This window comes from Mesoplodon bidens (assembly GCF_964165515.1).
Source record: "Mesoplodon bidens genome assembly, chromosome: 19".
Lineage (NCBI taxonomy): Eukaryota > Metazoa > Chordata > Mammalia > Artiodactyla > Ziphiidae > Mesoplodon > Mesoplodon bidens.
The window spans coordinates 19,738,519-19,758,447 of record NC_138179.1 but is presented as its reverse complement, the minus strand read 5'-3'; the positions used below and the strand labels follow the sequence as shown (position 1 = coordinate 19,758,447).

General features: G+C 49.5%; 1 protein-coding gene across 1 annotated transcript in view; it reads right to left on the bottom strand.

Moving 5' to 3' along the window:
• PITPNM3 (PITPNM family member 3) overlaps positions 1-19,929 on the bottom strand; it is a gene marked incomplete at its 3' end in the record, with an annotated part of 86,053 nt that overhangs the window by 37,749 nt on the left and 28,375 nt on the right. Inside the window, exon 4 of the mRNA XM_081219142.1 lies at positions 1,280-1,327. Within this exon, the coding sequence (XP_081075268.1) occupies positions 1,280-1,327 (48 nt within the window). The remainder of the gene's footprint in view (positions 1-1,279; positions 1,328-19,929) is intronic.

Sequence of the window (19,929 nt, the reverse complement as noted above, 5' to 3'; positions counted from 1 at the left end):
GAGCCCCAGGTCCTTCCTACCATCTGCTGCGGAGGGGGCTGCTAGTGTCCCCTCCACAGGGCTGGATGCACTGCTCGAGTTTGCCAACTAGCTTAAGAGAAAACTGTGCTTGGAGTCTGCATCCTCCTTCTAGAAGTCCGTCTGGAAAGGAAGGGGAGGGCTGGTGGGGAAGGTGGGCAGGTGGGTCATGCGGAGGCCGGTCTCATCCTTTATCGGAGAGGAATCACTAGAGGGCATCAGGAGGCCATGAGGACAGGTCTGCCTCCTACGAAGGTCTCTCTCACACTCTGGAGGGAGAACCAAAGTGGGAGAGATCAGAGGCAGGGAGGCCAGCATGGGAGGATGGATCCATCCAGAAGAGAGAAGATGGTGGCCTCAGCTGGAGAAGGGATGGGGGATGGAGCGGGTGGAGGCATGAGAGATCTGCTGCGGGTAGAATGGATGCTCTCAGGGGTCTGATCTGACTCTGGAAGGTGGCAGAGAAGGGGAAGTTTAGAAGGACGCCCAGGTGTCTGGCGTGAGTTTGCGGAAAATGGCGCCATTCATTTTGTACAGAAGAACAGGAGTGCGGTTCAATGAGCAGGTACTAAGCTCCCCGAGTCCTTACACCCAGCGCCACGTCAGGTGCCAGAAGTGCTCGGTAAATGTCGGCTCTGCTGTGGAGTAGCGTGAACACGGCAGAACAGCCAGACGTGCAAGCAAAGGAAACCAGGAGACAGAGGCAGCGACGGAAAATCAGAGAGCGCTAGAACGTCAGAGCTAGAAGGGGCTCTACGTACAGACGGGCCAGGAGACCGGCCACAGGCAGGCGCTGAGGCTGCCCAGCGAGTTAGCTGGAGGGGTGGGGGGCCCAGGTCTCCTGCACCCTGGTCCGAGCCCCTCTCTCCCCTCTGCCTCCACCGGCCCCTCCGCACTGGTTCCCTAGGCTTCCTCAAGTCTGGTTCCAAACTGCAAGCACAGGCCAGAGGCAGCAGGTTGCCAGCGCACCTGTGCAGCTGCAGGATGAAGGCTGGGCTGCCTGGCAGAGGAGGGAGGATTCCAGGACACCCCCGGAGTCCCCTCAGGCCCCTCTCTCTGGCCCTGACCCCCGAGCTGCCCAGCGTGTAGGAAGTTGGGAGCCCGTGGAGCTCAGCTCCTGGGGCAGAGAGTGGCCCCGGCCCTCCGAGCCCGCACAGCAGTGAAGACCCTACCACCTGAGTGGATGAGGGGGCCCCCGGCCCAAGGAGCTTGGACCCATCCAAGGTGAAGAAAAGACTCCTGGGGGCCAGGTTTAACTCACGTTGCTTCTCCTGGAGGATGCTGGATGTGCACGGCACGTTCCCTTCTCCTGCAGAAGAAGAGAAGAGAAGAGAGGTGAGCAGACTCCGCCTCACTGTCGGCCAGACCCTGGGAGGCCACTGTGGCCCCACTGGCCCCTCCTGTCCAGCTGCCCCCTCCCGGAGCCAAGAGCCGGAGGTGGGCACCAGGGAACCCCCAGCCCCTCATGCCCTGCCCGGCCCCTGCCACACTCAGCTCTCCACTCTTCAGACCCTTTCTACACGACAAAGCCCGAGCCCTGACGCCACTGCCTGGGGAGGCGTGTCCTGGCCACCTCCGCCCACCTGCATAAAGCAGCTGCTTGTCTGGGGTGGCCCTTTCCTACACTCACTCTCATCTCTGAGGGTCACCGCCGCCCTGCAGACAACTGGAAATCTCTGCCTCTAGGCCAGCCTCTAGTCTCCCAAGTCCTTGACCCATGTCCCCCACCGCCTCCTGGACCTCAGCTCAGCAGGTAGCGCATGCGCACCACTACCACAGACAGAGTCCTGGAACTGCCCCTGTTCCCAAGTCCCCACCTCAGTGAAGGCACCACCTTCTCCCCAAGCCTGGGAATCACCCGTGACCCCTTTCCCTGCCTCGTCCCCACTTTCAGTCAGTCACAGAGTGCTGGGGCCATCTGCCTCATTCTCTCCTCCTTACTCTCTCCTTCTCCACCGGATTTGGACTCCCCAGTGGAAGGGGTTTCTGTGCTGTTCACTGGTGTGTTTCCAGGCCTAAAACAGTGCGTCTCAGTCAATATCTGTTGGATGAATAAATGAAACACACACACAAACACATACACACACACACAAATACATACACACAAACACCCACAAACACAAACGCGCGCACACACACACACACACACCACTCCCCAAATACAGAACTCCATCCTGTCTCCCTGGACTATTGCAGTAGCTCCTCCTTTTGATGAGAAGCTTTTTTTCTACAATTATGAAAGTAACACAAGATCCTTATGGATATTTTGAAAAACACCAACCATCAGACAAAAGGGAAAAGATTCCTTATAATCCCATGACTGAAGGAAAACTGCTGGTCCCCGTTCTATGTCATTCCTTCCAGGCTTCTTTCCATAAACATTTTTTTGGGGCCAACTGAGATCATATCATCTCTCTGTGGGCAAGGATTATGTCATTTATCTCTGTATCCCCAACAAATAGATCAATGGTTGGCTCGTGGAAGGTATCATAGATGATAAAGAAGCACAAAATACACTTTCTGTACTTCAAGTTGAAGCATGAATAAATAAATAAAGCTACGAAACCTCTGTAAACATCACTCCAACAGCTATAGAACATTCTATTGAGAGGATACATCATGGTTGACTTTTAAATTATCCTATTGGCAGAAAGTTTCAAAATTTCACCATTATAATTACTGCTGCAAGGAACATCTTTGTGGCTGAAGCTCTTTCTGCCTGTTTTATGATTTCCTTAAAATACAGCCACAGAAGGAAAATTTTGGGTCAAAAGGTAAGAACAGGGCTTCCCTGGTGGCGCAGTGGCTGACAGTCCGCCTGCTGATGCAGGGGACACGGGTTCGTGCCCCGGTCCGGGAGGATCCCACATGCCATGGCGCGGCTGGGCCCGAGAGCCATGGCCACTGAGCCTGCACGTCCGGAGCCTGTGCTCCGCAACAGGAGAGGCCACAACAGTGAGAGGCCCGCGTACCGCAAGAAAAAAAAAGGGGTAAGAACATTTTTAAGGCTCCCGATGTTTATTGCCTGATTGCTTTCCAGAGAGGCGTATGTTCTGATTTACACACCCAGTCGCAGCAGAAGTAAGGGCTGCTCTTAACAGACACTCACCTCCCCAGCATTTACATTGGTCTGTCAAATTTCTCTGCCTCTAGTTTCACCAGATTAATCTTTCGAAAACTGGCCTGCCCAGGCCACTCTCTTGCTCCAAGCCCTCCAGTGACTCGCCGTCATCAAATTCTCAGCCTGGCAAGCAAGCCTCTCTGTAAAGTGGCCCCTGCCCATGTCCCCAGCCTCTGCCCACCCCTTCCTGCCTCATCTCCATCAGCCAAAGGACCTGCACACCATTGGGGCTCTTCCATCTTTCTCTGTCGAACACGCTGTATCCTGCGGGCTGGGTGGAGAACCAACCCAAGGCCACCTCTTCCACAAAGACTTTGATCCTTCCTCAAAGGGCTCAATTCTCAGGACCTTTGTCCTCAAAGGTCAGCTCTGCATCCCAAGGGACTCACAGGGTCAGGTTCAGCAAAGGCCAGTTCCCTTCCATCGTGAATGCTCCCCTCGAGCCCACCCCACCTAACTGGAAGGCTCAGAAAGGGACCCAAGCCAAACCCCAGGAGCTAGAAAATTCTCTGTGGCCAGAGTGAGGCTGGAATCTGAGAAGTGGAATCCCCGGCCCTCAGCTGACCTCAGCCCACTGAGAGCCCAGTCGGTCAGCAGTTCTGTCTGAGGCCCCCAGAGATCTTCAGCCAGGGGAGCCCCTTGGCATCAGGAGACCTAGCCCTGGCTCTGTGGCACCATGTTTTGGGCCTCGATTATACACACCTGTTCAATGGACAGTCTCACTCCACTCTGCTGAAGGGTCCTCCAGCTCTGCCAGGACAGGGGTCCAGGGCCAGGGGGACAGCACAAAAGTGGCCAGACTGGAGTCTAGGGCATGGGCCAAGCAATGTAGAAGTCATGCCTCCAGCCTGAAAACTCTAGCTAGAGGCAGGATCCTGCTGCCCAGGTGGGATCCTCTCTCCTGACCCTGACCATGCCGGCAGAACCTACAGATACCAGGTCTGGCATCCCCGGCTTCCTGAGCAAGTCTGAAGTCCCCCCAAAAAATGTGTCCACAGCTTCCCCAAGAAGAAGAAGAAGGTTCTTCCTTGGAGAACCTTCCCCAGTTCTCCAAGGAAGGTTCCAGGGCACAAACAGAAGCCAGCTCCAGGCCTCTGCCAGGGGCCTTGAATGCCCTTCCTCGTGCAAAGCTGCCGGTCCCTCCCCTGCAGACTCAAGGACGACTTCAGTGTAGGAAATGCCACCACCTCCCCGCCAACAATCCAGGGGCTGATGGGCGACTCCCTTCCAAGGGAATAAACCATCCCAGATGCCATGCACCGGAATCCATCACCCTGTTTCTGCAGCCTCTGCCTGCTAGGGCTGCCTTCATGGCTCATGTCACCTGAATCCTAATCTGTCTCCCTCCTCCATGGGATCAGGGCCTCTGGGCACTCTCAAAGGCAGGAGTAGGGAATGGAAAGAGCATAGACTTGGAGTCAGGAGGCTGAGATTCCTTTCCAGGTTCCCATGGACTCAGACTCACCGTGTGACCCGAGGCAAGTCACTTTCCCTCTCTGGGCCTCATTCCCACAATCCAGTGTGGGTCCAGTACTCTCTAAGGACCCTACAAGTACTGAAAGTCCTTGGTTGTACTGCATTTAGGTTAAACACCTGGACTCACATCTTGGTAACCGTGTACCCTTGGACAAGTTACTTAACCTCTGCCTGCCTCAGTCTTCTAATCTATAAAATGGGGACAGGAGTGCTACCTACCTCAGAGGGTTATTGTGAATATCAAATGATTAATGTGTGTAAAGCCCTTAGCACACAGCCCAGCACACAGGAGCCATTCAAGGTGTGAGGAGTGGTCTTAGTGTTGCTTCATTTACTTATTTACTTTTAACAACTGGCTCAAGACCTCATCTCTTTTGTCACCATCATGACTCCAGGTGGAGTCAGGTAGAGAGACTCAATGGTTAGTGCTGGGTGCCAGCTCACAGTGCTCCCCGGGCCCAGGGGTCATGGCAGAGCCCGTGCTCCACAGAGGCCCAGGTGGAGAACAGAGGCCTGGGCACCCTCGTAGAGTAGCCCCCCGACAGCATGACAAGGTGCGCGCAGACCGCTTCCCCGGGTGCCAGAGCAGCACTGATGCAGACAGAGCAAGGGAGATCCCACATCAGATGTCAGATGTGTAGGTCAGGACGGAACACGAGCATCCTGTCTGAGCACCAGCTGAGTCCAGGGGGAAAGCCGGCTCCCGTCACCCAGCAGGACAGATGCCTCCCATCGAGATGAAGACGCTCACTTATAAAACCCCTTCTATTTATCTATCTGCCAAGCACTGTGCCAGGGGCTGTGGGGGACGCGGAGATGAAAAAGTCAAGGTGAGATGAGAGAGGAGGAGGGAGAGACTCGCTCTGACCCAGCGACCCTGGGGAAGGTGCGGCAGAGCCACGACTTGAGAGCCTCGGGGCAAACATAGCTTTGACCGGGAGAGGACCGAGCAGGACACTGCAAGCAGCCAGCGAGACCGCGTCCGCAGCACGCGGAACCAAGGAAAGGCAGGTGTAGGGGAGCGGGGCCGGGGGCAGATAAGAAAACTGCAGCTTGGAGAGGCGGAGGGATTCACTAGCTCTTCCAAACCCAAGTCTCCTGCCATTTCTACTGTGCCCCAAACCAACTACATAATGAGCAGGGCCCAGTGCAAAATGAAAAGGCAGGGGCCCTCGTTCAAAAAGCAAAAAAATAAAAAAACCTGGGGATTCCCTGGCGGTCCAGTAGGTAGGACCCGCGCTTTCACTGCCAAGCGTACACAGGTTTAACCCCGAGTCGGGAACTAAGACCCCACAAGCCATGAGGCCCAGCCAAAAAAAAAAGAAAAAAGAAAAAAATAACTGTTATAGGTACTAAAATACTGTTTTTCCCTTTGTCCTTTCCTGACCTGTCCTGGTGTTTTTTATTTGCTACTTAATGTGTGCTCCCTCGTGCACAGGGATACCTGAGGGGTGAGTGTAGACCCTCACAGGTGCCCGGGGGCGCCCGCTTCTCAGCGTGGCACCCAGGCACATGGGCCATCAGCTACCAGAGTCCCCCTCCCGCCAGCTGCTGGACCCTGGCACCGTGCCGTGACCGAGAGCAGGAAAGCTGGGCCATGCGTCCACCCTTCCCACTGCCTGCTGCCCCGACCCCCCAGGCAGGCAGGTGACCCCCAAGGGTACTGCACCCTCCGCATCAAAACACTCTGGGACCCTGGACGGGGTGGGTGAGAGGCCTGCCCTCTCTGAGTCACCCGCTGAAGGCACCGCAGCTCTGCCAGCCCAGGGTGGGGACGGCTGCTCTGTACTGACACTGGGCCCCATGCCTCTGACCCCAACCGTCCTGGCACCTAGGCCCCTGCTTGGGGGAGGACAGTAGCTGTCTCTGGGCAGGTGCAGGGAGGAGGAAGCTGGGTGGCAGAGGGCAGGAGAGCGGGAGGCCAAGAGCCCATCCTGGGAGGCAGGGAGGGGGTGGGAGGCGGCCCAACGCATGAACCAAGCTCCCAGCCCCAGCACACGCTCCACTGTCCCATCAAGCGGCACTTACAAAACACAGATCTGAAGACAAAATCATTCAGAATTGAGATCATTAAACCCCAAGCCCCAGTCCTTTCAGAACACTGGTCACAGCCCTGACTACAACACATACACCTCTAGTGTTTCTCTAGTACCTGCTCTGTGCCAGACCCTGGGGGAAGGGGAGGCAATGGGCCAGGTCTAGCTCATCACCTCACTGTTCTCAGGCCAGGCCCTTAGAGCAACTCACCTAGCTGGCTTACAAGATGCTGCTACCAAGCAATACTTCATTATCATAAAGGAAATAGGATTTGTAGCCCAGGCAGGACTTCAGTGGGCAATAATGCCTGCTGGGGGAGTGGAGCTGGGTCATTAAAGCTGGGGGTAGCGGGGAAGCAGGGGTGCAGAGGCGGAAAGAAGCCAGGAGGGAATGTCACTGAGAAGCTGGTACACAGGATTCACACTGGTGTTACCTGGGTAGAAGGAAGAATGTTGGGGAGGTCAGGGCCGGCCCCAGCAGTGCGGGCTCAGTTGTGGAAACCAGAAAGGCTGTCCCTGGGCTGCAGAGCTTGTGGTTCGCCCAGTGCTTTCCCACCTGTTCGATCACTAAGATCTCACACCTGTGCGGAGAAGGGTGCCTTCACAGAAGAGGAAGCTGAGGCTCAGAAGGATAAAGTCACTTACCCAATTTTATATCTGGTCCCTTTCAACACCCTCACATCTGCTGGGGGCTCTTCCCATGACCTCTGCCCCCTATTGGGGGAGGGGCTTTCTAGAGCAGGGGCTTCCTGGGATGGCTCAGGCAGGCAGTGTGGGCAGTGCTTCCTGAAGTCGGGGGGTCAGGGGCTGAGGAGTGGAGAGCAGGGGGAATGGAGAAGGGATTGTTTGTAAGGGCTGCTGGGGAAAAGCATCCAGCTCCGCCGTCCCTCCCAGCCACCAGCAGGCGAGCGCGGTGAAGCCGGCCTCCTGATTAGCAGGCTCCCAGGACGAGGGTGATTAACCAGATGTGCCGCTGCTTCAGCCACTGTCTAAATGAGACCCGACTTGGCCTAAGCTTTCCAGGGCCCCTGGGCCCAATAGGCTCGCCTCGGCTGGAGCTTTCTTCAAATGCAGAAGCTGCCAGCAACTCCCGCAAACACGACAGGCTACACAGGGAGGGCAGGGCCTCTGTCGCCCACTAATCCTGCGTGTCCCAACCTCATACCCCCGCGCATCTGAGCCCCATCATTTCCTCCAAGAAGATGCTTCCATATCCCGCCCGTGGTTTCCTGAGTGATTTTATATTTCCTCTTTCCAATCCCCTTCCAACAAACTGTGAGCTCCCTGAGAGCAAGAGAAGCAAAATGTGTGGCCAAGAACAGAAACGCTCTCACCAAACACCTGAAACAGGAGGATGTGGTGGCCGCTGAGGGAGCAATTCAGGCAGACTGGGCCTCGGGGAAGAAGGAATCGGGAATTCTCCTCCTGATATGCCAGAAAGGGTCTGAGCAGGCCCCATGGAGCAGGAATGGGGGCAACTGAAGCCCTGTGATCTGCCAGGCCTTGGGGGCCCAAACCAGGCTCTGGCCAGCCTGCTAACTCAGCTCATGCAGTGGGGCTGAGAAGGAAAGACCCACAAGCTCCCCCCTGCTCGGGGTGCTCCCCAGACACTGAGCCTCTGCTGAGCTGCAAGGTCAAGATTCACCCTGATCACCTCTCACCCGGCCCATCACAACCCCCTCTACACTCATTCCCTGGTCCCTCCTATTTATTATCTTCTGCATTGGCTTCCAGAATGATCTCTCTAAAATGTAGCTTGTCCCTCCTGCTGAAACTATTCCGTGGGTCCCCAGGGGCACTCCTGATGTTCAAGGCCTTCCCTTCAGCTTCCCCGCTCCTACCTCTTCTCTGAGACCCCCCCATCCCTCTGGCCACCCCCCCAGCCCAATGCCTAGCATCCCAACTTCAGTCAAGACGAACTCTGAGTAGCTCCCCAAATGTCCCCGCCTTCTCATACCTCCCTCCGGACCTTTGCACCTGCTGTTCCCTCTGCCTGCTGCACCCTCACGGGTCTGTCCAGAGCCCCAAAAGGCCTCCTTCATGCCTCACATCTCAGCTCCAGCTCCGTGTCCTTCTCTGATCCCTCTGGACCTTGTTCCCACTCTCGTTAGAGTAATTAGCTCAGCCTGGAACCGCCCCACCCCCAAGTCTGGGAGCCAGTCAATTCTGAGTCCATTTCTGAGTCATCAACGTGTCCCCAGCATTGACCGGCACAGGGTCTGACACAGAGTAAGTACCAGTATGTGTGTCCTGAATGCATAAGTGAGGGAGGGAGGGCACGAATGCGTGATGAGCACCTCACTGCTTCGGGTTCAGAAAAGGAGGCAAAGCATCACCACCCAGAAAGGCACAGCTGCAAACAGACGGGTCAGCGCTGCAGGGGCGGCCCAAGTAAGCAGTGCTAAGCAAGAGGGAGGTGCTCTGGGAGAGGCTGGGCCATCGGGGAGGCCCCCTGGGGAAGAGCACAGGATTACGAGAGCTGGAGAGGAAATCAGGGGAAAGGCAAGGGGAAAAGCAGGCAGAGCTCAAGTGGGCTTGAGAGTCAGCAAGCAGCCCCTGGGCATTTGGCTGGAACACAGCGTGAAGGGAAGCGAGAGGTATAGCCCAGAAGTCATGAATATTAGAGATAACCTTGAGATCGCCAGATTTAGCAATGACCTGACAGCCCCTGTGTAGCCTCCCTCACGGTAGTCATTCCAGGGCTGTTTGACTCCTGCAGGGATGGGGAACGTACTAACCCTAGACAATTATAATTGTTAGAAGGAAGGCTAGAACCAGGATGGCCTCACATGCCAGGCTGGGGGGGGGGGTTATACTTCCCTCTGTTTTTTTTAAATTTTTATGCACTTATTATTTTTTTTGGCTGCGTTGGGTCTTCGTTGCTGCTTGCAGGCTTTCTCTAGTTGTGGTGAGCGGGGGATACTCTTCGTTGTGGTGCGCAGGCTTCTCGTTGCTGTGGCTTCTCTTGTTCTGGAGCACAGGCTCTAGGCGCATGGGCTTCAGTAGTTGTGGCATGCGGGCTCAGTAGTTGTGGCTTGTGGGCTCTAGAGCGCAGGCTCAGTAGTTGTGGTGCACGGGCTTAGTTGCTCCATGGCATGTGGGATCTTCCCGGACCAGGGCTCGAACCCGTGTCCCCTGCATTGGCAGGTGGATTCTTAATCACTGTGCCACCAGGGAAGTCCCTATACTTCCTTCTGCAGCCAACAAACACCTAGTTGCCGACTCCATAGCAGAATGATGTTACTGGATTTATATTTTAGAACCATCACAGTAGGATTGGATAAAGTTGGCCAACTGGCAACGAGATCCGGCCTTTTTCTCCTGTCCCGTACCCCCAGAAAACGTCATTAACTATTTTGTATGAAGTAATCTTTAGTAGCATTGTAAAACAGGAAGGGATGTCCTGGCAGATCAGAAATTCTGAGGTACCCTCAAAAGGCAGAAGGCAGAGAGATCTGATGGAGGGGGGTAGGACTGACTACATAGTTTGTGGGGCCCCTTGTTCAAAATGACTAAGAATTTCAAGATGGTAACAGCAGAGCATAAACTCGAGTGTGAGACTCTGCTATGCATGGAGACTTGTGTGACTGCTAAGGTCAAATGCCCAGAAAACCAGGCCACGAGAGAGGAAACCATAACCTCAACCCTGTAAAGAAAGGTCTGGAGCCAAAGGTAGGGGCAGCTCAGAGGGAATGTCAGGGTCATGGGCGGAGAACACAGGAACAAAGGAAGGTTTTGCAACTGTCCGGGCTTCCATGGTAGAGAAGCCAGGTGACTGGGCTCCCCGCTCACCCTGCCCACCAACCCCTGCTTGTACCAAGCAGAGGCATCTGTCCCCAGGTGTGAGAAGGGCTGAGTTTGAGGGACCGGACACCCTGCGGGGCTGAAAATACCCAAGAGGGGCAAAGCAGAAGCGAATGGCTCAAGCCACCCTGCAGCATTTCCTACCCTTCCCAATAATAAGATGACAGCACCTTGCAGTCAACAGACATGTCACATCACTCAGAGACGGGCTAACTGCAAACACGAGGTGCAGTATGTATCCAAATAGTACTAAATATAAAAGGAAAACCAACAATGTGAAAGAAAGATACCAAACTCAATGCCTGAAGGAGAGTACAGGAAAATGGATCTGTGGGTTCCTTCAACCAACTGAGTGTCATAATTATGAATGGCTCTCAAATTTAGCAAGCACCAGAATCTCCCAAAGGGCCAGTTAAAACACAGAGTCTGAGCCCTACTGATTTCTGATTCAGTAAGTCCACAATTCATATTTCTAATTATTTATTTATTTATTGGGGGCTGCGTTGGGTCTTCGTTGCTGCGTGCGGGCTTTCTCTAGTTGTGGTGAGCGGGGGCTACTCTTCATTGCGGTGCGCAGGCTTCTCACTGCGGTGGCTTCTCTTGTTGCGGAGCATGGGCTCTAGGCGCGGGCTTCAGGAGCTGTGGCACACGGGCTCAGTAGTTGTGGCTCGCGGACTCTAGAGCGCAGGCTCAGTAGTTGTGGCACACAGCTTAGTTGCTCCGTGGCATGTGGGATCTTCCCGGACCAGGGCTCGAACCCCTGTCCCCTGCATTGGCAGGAGGATTCTTAACCACTGCGCCACCAGGGAAGTCCCACACAATTCGTATTTCTGATGGTTTCCAAGTGATGCTAATCGTGTTGGTCCAGGGACCACTCTTTAAGAATCACATATCTAGAAATAAGGGTATAAACTAGAGTCAGAAGGTGAGTGGCAGGAAGAAACAGCTCTCTGGAAAGCTCGAGGCAGAGAAATTGATCAGGGAGACCTAGGCAGTGACTGCTCCCTTTGTCTCTATGAGAATGTGGCCTTGATGACACTAAGTTTGTTTCAGAAACAAGAAGGGCCCTGATTGTAAAGAGTCTCTTAAGTGACAGCTCATAGACTATTAGCACAAATTATTCCGGAAGAGATATGTAAATCCTGAGCAAAAAAGATTAGTGACATGGCAAGATCCAAGTGGAATTTATCCCAGGAATGAAAGATTGGTCAATATATGAAAATCCATCAGTGTAATACGCTATATTAATACAACAAAGGACAAAAACCACATGATCATCTCAATAGATGCAGAAAAAGCATTTGGCAAAATGTAACATCCTTTCATAAAAGCTCTCAAGAAACTGGAGGGAATCTCTTCAACCACAGAAAGGACTACAACAACAAAAAACCCACAGCTAACATCATATTTAATGGTGAAAGACTGAAAAGTTTTCCCCTAAGATCAGGAACAAGACAAGATGTTGGTTCTCATCATTTCTATTCAATATTATACTGGAGAGTCTACCAGGAAAATTAGACAATGAAAGGAAATAAAAGGCATCCAGTTCAGACAGATTGGACTACCTCTATTTGGAGATTGTATATATAGAAAATCCTAATGAATCCCCCCAAAATAAAACCAATAAACGAGTTCAGCAAAGTTGAGGTATACAACATCAATTTACAAAAATAAATTGTATTTCTACACACTTGCAATAAACAATCTATAAATGAAATTAAGAAAACAATTTTGGTTACAATAGCATCGAAAAGAATAAAACGCTTAGGAAGGAATTTAACAAAACAAGTGTAAGACTTGTACACTGAAAACTGTAAAACGTCATTAAAAGAAATTAAAGAAGACCTAAATAAATGGAAAGACATTGCATGTTCATGCATTAGAAAACTAATATTGTTAAGCTAGCAATACTTCCAAAATTGATCTGTAAGATTCAACAACAATCCCTATCAAAATCCCAGCTGGGGGCTTCCCTGGTGGTGCAGTGGTTGAGAGTCCGCCTGCCGATGCAGGGGACATGGGTTCGTGCCCCGGTCTGGGGGGATCCCACATGCCGTGGAGCGGCTGGGCCCGTGAGCCATGGCCGCTGGGCCTGCGCATCCGGAGGCTGTGCTCCATGGCGGGAGAGGCCACAACAGTGAGAGGCCCGAGTACCGCAAAAAGAAAAAAAAAAAAAAAATCCCAGCTGGATTTTTTGCAGAAACTGATGAGCTGATTCTGAAATCCATGTGGAAGTGCAAGGAACACAGAAGAGCCAAACTTGCAAGAAAAGAACGTGCAAAAAAAAAAAGTTGGTGGACTCCCACTTCCTGATTTCAAACTTCTACAAGTGTACAGTTATAAAGACTCTGTGGTACTGGCACAAAGATAGACATATATATAAGTGGAACAGGATTGAATGTCCAGAAATAAACCCATATGTTTATGATTAATTGATTTTTGACAAGCGCACCAAGATAATTCAATGGAGGAAAGAATAATTTTTTTTCAATAAATGGTACTAGTACCACTGGTCACCCACATGCAAAAGAATGAACTTGAGTCCCTACCGCACAGCATATACAAAAATTAACCCGAAGTGGATCCAAGACCTAAATATAAAAGCTAAAACTATAAAACTCTTAAGAGAAAACATAGGGGTAAACCTTCATGACCTTGCATTAGGCAATGGTGTTTTAGATATGGCACCAAAAGCACATACAATAAAATAAAAAATAGATAAATTGGACTTTGTAAAATTTTTAAAAATTTGTGCTCCAAAGGACATTATCAAGGAAGTGAAAGGACAATCTGCAGAATGGGAGAAATATTTGTAAATTATACAACTGATAAGGGTCTAGCATCCAGAATATATACAGAACCCTTACAACTCAACAATAAAAAGACAACCCAATTTTTTTTTTGGCTGTGCTGCACAGCATGTGAGATCTTAGTTCCCTGACCAGCGATTGAACCCATGGCCTCTGCAGCGGAAGCTTGGAATCCTAACCACTGAACCTGCAGGGAATTCCTAAGACAACCCAATTTTTAAATGGGCAAAAGATTTGAATAGACATTTCTTCAAAGAAGATGAACAGTGACCAATAAGCACATGAAAAGAAGCTCAACATAATTAGTCATTAGGGAGATGCAAATCAAAACCACAATTATATACCACTTCACACCCTCTAGGATGGCTATAACCAAAAAGACAGACAATAACAGGTGTTGGCAAGAAGGTAGAGAAATGTGAACCCTTATAAAGTACTGGTAGGAATGTAAAGTGGTGCAGCCCCTTTGCAAAAGAGTTTGTCAGTTCTTCCAAAAGTTAAACAGTTACCGTACGATACACATCAATTCCACTCATAGACATATACACCCAAGAGAAAATATGTCCACACAAAAACCTGTACACAGATATTTTTGACAGCATTATTTATAGTTGTCAAAAAGTGGAAACAATCCAATGTCCATTGACTGATGAATGGATAACCAATACGTGATATATCCATACTATAGAATAGTATTCAGACACAAAGTGGAATGAAGTCCTGATTCATGCTACAACATGCATGAATCTCAAAAACATTATGCTAGACAAAGACAGCAGCCACAAAAGACCACAGTGTTTGACTTCATGTATATGAAATTCCAGGGGTTTGGGGAGAGGAAAATGGGGATTGACGGCTCATGGATATGGGGTGTTTTTGGGGGGAGTGACAAAAATGTTTTAGCGCTAGATAATAGCGATAATTGCACAACTTCAATAATATATTAAAACCATAAAATTGTACACTTTAAAAGGATGAATTTTATGATATGTGAATTATGTCTCAATTTAAAAAAGAATTTGGCAAGACCTGCCTTACTTGGACAATGTTAATGACAGCTGTGTGTTTCCTTAGACAATTAGAACCAAGCTCAATCCTGCTCTGTGTTATAATCTCACTTATGGATCTTTGGCTAATTAATCCAATCTGAAGTGTGTGTGGTCAATTCCCATCCACTTCTGACAGACCAGAAAACTGAAACTTAAAAGAACAAGGAAACAGAGACTCTAAAAAGCATGGAATGAGTCCATGACATCTATGAATCCGTATCAGATTGTTATGAAAAAGAACCAACCAGAGCACATGAAAATGAAAAGATGATTGTTAAAAAAAAAAAAAAAAAAAAAGAGTTGATCAGAAGAACGGAAACAGCCAAAGAAGAGAAAAATTGGGGAGCTGTTGATTAGTTGGAAGAAAGGACTACTTCCAGAACCCAGCAAGAACCAAGAAATAAGAATAGGCAGGGCAAGTTGAGACATGGTTCCAGCAACTATCTAAGTTTGGGAAGGAGAAAACATAGTGAAAGAAATACTTGAAGAAATAATCAAAAGAAAATGTCACAGTAATGAAGAGGACACTAGGTTCAGGCACAACAAACAACAAAACCTCATCTGCAAACTTGGCTGTGACTTCAGAATGCAAAGAATAAAGCTTTTAAAAACTGAAAGCTTCAGGGCTTCCCTGGTGGCGCAGTGGTTGAGAGTCTGCCTGCCGATGCAGGGGACATGGGTTCGTGCCCCGGTCCGGGAAGATCCCACATGCCGCGGAGCGGTTGGGCCCGTGAGCCATGGCCGCTGAGCCTGCGCATCCGGAGCCTGTGCTCCACAACGGGAGAGGCCACAACAGTGAGAGGCCCGCATATCACACACACACACACAAAAACTGAAAGCTTCAACAAGAGGGAAAAACAGATTACCCACAAATTTGCCTCAGACTTCTCACCAACAACACTAAATGCGAGGCCATGAGGAATGTCTTCAAAGATAGTTTGGAATACTATTATGAATGCAGGCAAACTTGCATTCAGGTGTAAAGGCAAAAGGAACACATGCTGAGAAATGCAAGGGCTTGGAAAATGACTATCCTTAACGACAGTCCCTACCTGAAAGAATTATTTGAGGAGACATTCTAATTAACAGAGGAAGTAAATCCAAGAGGAAGTCATGGAATTTAAGAAGCAGCGGTGAAAACTATACACTAAAAAGGGTGAATGCTGGTACTTCCCTGGCAGTCCAGTGGTTAAGACTCCACGCTTCCACTGCAGGGGGCGTGGGTTCAATCCCTGGTCTGGGAACTGAGATCCCGCAGGCCCAGCCGGAAAAAACAAAACAAAACAGGGTGAATGTTTACCTAATGTAAATCGTACCTCAATACACTTAACTGAGGAGGGGGAGGAGGAAAGGGGAGAGGGAAGGGTGGGAGGAGAAGGGGGAGGGGATTAGAGCATTACAGTCAGGATCAAATAAGAAAGCCTGGATCACTCTTACCACTCAGCATCTATCTGGAGATCCTATGCAATGCAATTTAATAAGAAAAATAAGTAAGCTGGGTAAATATTGGCAAGGATATAACTGTTGAGATTTGTAAACAATGTGACACTCTACCTAAATAAACCCAAGAGATTAACTGACAAACTATTAGAAAATAAGAAAATTCAGCCAAGTGGCAGGCATTCAAGGCACAAAGATTTCAAATACATAGCAGACAAATAATTTATATCCAAAATACAAGTAAAGAACGCCTAAAAACCAATAAGAAAAAGACAATTCAATAGAAGATGAACAAAAAGCATGATTAAGAAACTCAGAAAAAAAGAAAATAGAGCTGGGCAACACATTTATGGAAAGGTGATCGCTCTCACTAGCAATCAAGTAAGGACAAAGCAAAACAAGAAAATGTCTTCATCCGTCAAGCTGATGATATCAAGTCTGGTGACATTGTGGGGAAATGGCTCACCTAATCCACAGCTGGTGTGAATATAAATTTGCACAGTCTTTTTGGAAAACTGTTTAGCAGTATCTATTACAAGTTTCAATGCTTATACTCTTAACCCATGTATCATTGTTTTAATGATGAAAAATTCCAATGTTTATCACTACACAGTGGTTAGATAAATTATGGTACATCTATTGTAGACAATACTACAGTACAGGTAAAAATAATGAGTCAAATCTATAAATACTCATAGGAAAAGCTCTCCTAGATCTACTATTAAATGGAAAAAATAAGTTAACTTGCAACAATGACATCTAATATCTATCTCTAGAGAGATACCCTCCACGTTGATAAACTTTGAAGTGAGGTCTGCAATTGAAAAAGTAGATAAGGAAGACTGGTTTATTTGTATTGATTGTTTATTTGTATTGTTTGTTTGTTTACAACAAGAATGTATTCAAGTGGGAATTCCCTGGCGGTCCAGTGGTTAGGACTCTGTGTTTTCACTGCCGAGGGCAGGGGTTCAATCCCTGGTCAGGGAACTAAGATCCCGTACGCCGCAAGGCGCGGCCAAAAAAACAAGAGGAAGAATGTATTCAAGAAATACTATGGTTATTTGTACACCAATATTCATAGCACCATTATTCACAATAGCTAAAAGGTGAAAACATGTCCATCAATAGATGAATGGATAAACAAAACATGGTAGATACATGCAGTGGAATATTATTCAGCCTCAAAAAGGAAGAAAATCCTGTCACATGCTACAACATGAATGACCCTTGAAGACATGCTAAGTGAAACAAGCCAGACATAAAAAGACAAATTCTGCTTGATTCTACTTATATGAGGCACCTAGGGTGGTCAAATTCATAGGAACAGAATGTAGAATGGCAGTTCCCAGGGGCTGGGGGAAGCGGGGAATGGGGAGTTATTGTTTAATGGGGACAGAGTTTCAGTTTGAGAGGATGAGAAAGTTCTGGAGCTTCTTCATCCTGCTGGTGATGACTGCACAACAGTGTGAATATATTAATGCCACTAAGCTGTACACTTGAAAATGGCTAAAATGGTACGTTTTATATATTTTACCAATTTTTTTAAAACACTAAATAAAAATAACAAGACAAGCAATTGTAAAAATAATAATAAGGTAGACTGAGCTGATGCCAAAGGATCCCTTTCCATGAAAATACTGGGCAATAGGGACTTCCCCTGGTGGCGCAGTGGGTAAGACTCCACTCTCCCAATGCAGGGGGCCCAGGTTCAATCCCTGGTCAGGGAACTAGATCCCACATGCACGCTGCAACTAAGAGTTCGCATGTCACAATTAAGGAGCCCGCCCGCCACAACTAAGATCCGGTGCGACCAAATAAATAAGTAAATATTAAAAAAAAATACTGGGCAATAAATAGCCACAAAAAAAAGTAAATATGTAACCAAGCTCAAAATAAAGAATGGATAATATACAAGTGCCAGAAACAAAGAGGGAACTACAATCCAGACACAAAAGCAGAAGCTAATGTAGAGAAGACCCCTGGAAGATTCAGATGGATAAAGGCTCCAGGTCTAGAGGCTGAGAACAGTATTGCTGTTAACTCCACAGACTTGGCCTCAGCCTGTGGAAGGTGAGGAGCTAGAGCAGAGCCCCCTGTGTAGTAGGGATCCATGAAGGGCTGCTCCACCCATAAAGAAACATTAAAAAAAAAGTCCTCTGGGGAAGCAGCCAAAAAACCATTCACAGACAGTGGGAAAGAAAAAAGTCACACATGAGTAATTAAAACCCTAAGCCCTTGCCACCTATGGGTGTAGGGTCTAAATTTACACCACTCAAGTAGAATGGAACCGCAAAGCTGTAAATTTAGCATATAAAATGTCCACGATTAGTGAAACACTCAGGCCCAGCAGAGACACAAGACCAATCATTAGAAGGACGTTTTCAAGACCTGGGGGACACAAGATTCCCATAGAAAAGAAAAGGGTGGGGTGTTGACCAAGATGAGTTCACAATAAAAAATGAAGAAACAAAACCCATGAGGTACAGGTAGCATGTGCGCAGGTACACACACATGCACACACACATACCAGAATTAGCGCCCTCAAGAACTGGAGATACCAGAGCAGCCTGAACGTACCTATGCAACACAGGCTCCAAATGACTGAGATTAAAGATGGGCCATAGAACATAATTAAGGTTCAGAAGGAAGAAGCTCAGCTCCATTTGGAACTTGCAGAGCATTAAGTGGTTTTGAGATGTCCAGGGAGAGGGAAGTAGGAGCCTCCTGAGAATATGAGTCTGGAGCCCAGGGGGTAGGTCTTGGCTAGAGATGAACTTGGGGGTCATCACCAGGGGTAGTTGTGATTGGCCAGGGCCTGAACCATGGTGGGGGCTGTCTCTGCAGTGAGCCCTGCGTTTAAGGGCAGGAATGTAGAAGGAGGCAGGGGTAGAGCTCGATCTATAACACCAATTTGGATTGCAGCCTTTTCCAGAAAGTGTTTTTAGAACTTCCTCTCCCCAAAGGAGTCCCCAGAGGCTCTCTCCTCAGGCCCCTGACTCAGCCTGTCTTATTGCCCTGTAGCCGTGGCCATGATCCTCTTCCTCTCTGCTGTGAGCTCCTACAGGGGTAACAAGGCCAGCCTGCTTGTCTTTATTTCCCCACCATCCTGGGCTGAGCCCGTGTCTCGGCTCCAGAAGTGGCTGCTGGAATGAATGAAATTGGCGTGTGTGCTCTGTCGTGTTGTGGGAATCACATCATGAATCCACACGGGAATGGGACTCAGAAGGAACCAGAAACACGGCTGGTTTCCTCTTCCTCACCCCTCCTTCTCTCTCTCTCTCCCTCTTGCTCCCCATTTCATACTGGGAGGAAACAGCATCAATTCTTGGACTCAGGCAAGCCCCTGCCCCTAATCCAACCTCTCATGAACTCCATGATGCAGTTGTTAGAACTGTATTTGTGAAAGATCTTTCACTCTTCTCTCCCCCTTCCCATGTTATAATGACCAGGCACTGAAGGCACTTTTTAAGTATCAGCTCATTTAATGTGTGCAATTTGTGTGCTAGCCCCATTCTGCAGATGAAGAAACTGAGGCTCTGAGAGGTGATGTGACTTTCCTGGCCACAAAGCCATGGGGTGGCAGGGCCAAGGTTCAAACCCAGACCTCTTCGATCCCAAAGCTACGGTTTCAGCCTTGCCCATCGACCTCCATCTGCTTCCTCCTCCCCTGCCCTCCCAGCTCACACTGCTTCTCACTCACCTCCTCCTTAGCTCACACTGTGTCTGAGTCACACATTCCTTGGCAGACAAGCCCGGGTTGGGATGGGAGGGGATGGCCAGATGGGTGGTGAGTACAAGTCTCGGTTTGTCTTTTCATCACTCCAAGCATTGTCCCAGGGAAGCACTTGGAGTCCATGACCCCTTCTGGGCCCCCTCCGGGTTCCTGGGGTGAAGGAAAGAGTAGACAAAGGGTCCGTCTGCAGATGAGTCGCAGGGAAGACCGGGAAATTGCCTCTGGACTGGTCTTGGGTACCAGACTCAGAGCCCACTCGTTCTGTGAATGTGACAGTGGCCCAGGAGGGCCTTGCCGTTAAGACTCCAGGTTGCTCGGACCTGACTTTGCCGGGGCTCGGAACTGTGCTGAGCCTTGGTCCAATTAGGGACGCAAAGCCCTGGTCTGGGAATCAGGAGCCTGGAGATCTAAGTGTGATGCTGCTCCCAACTTGGAGGACCCT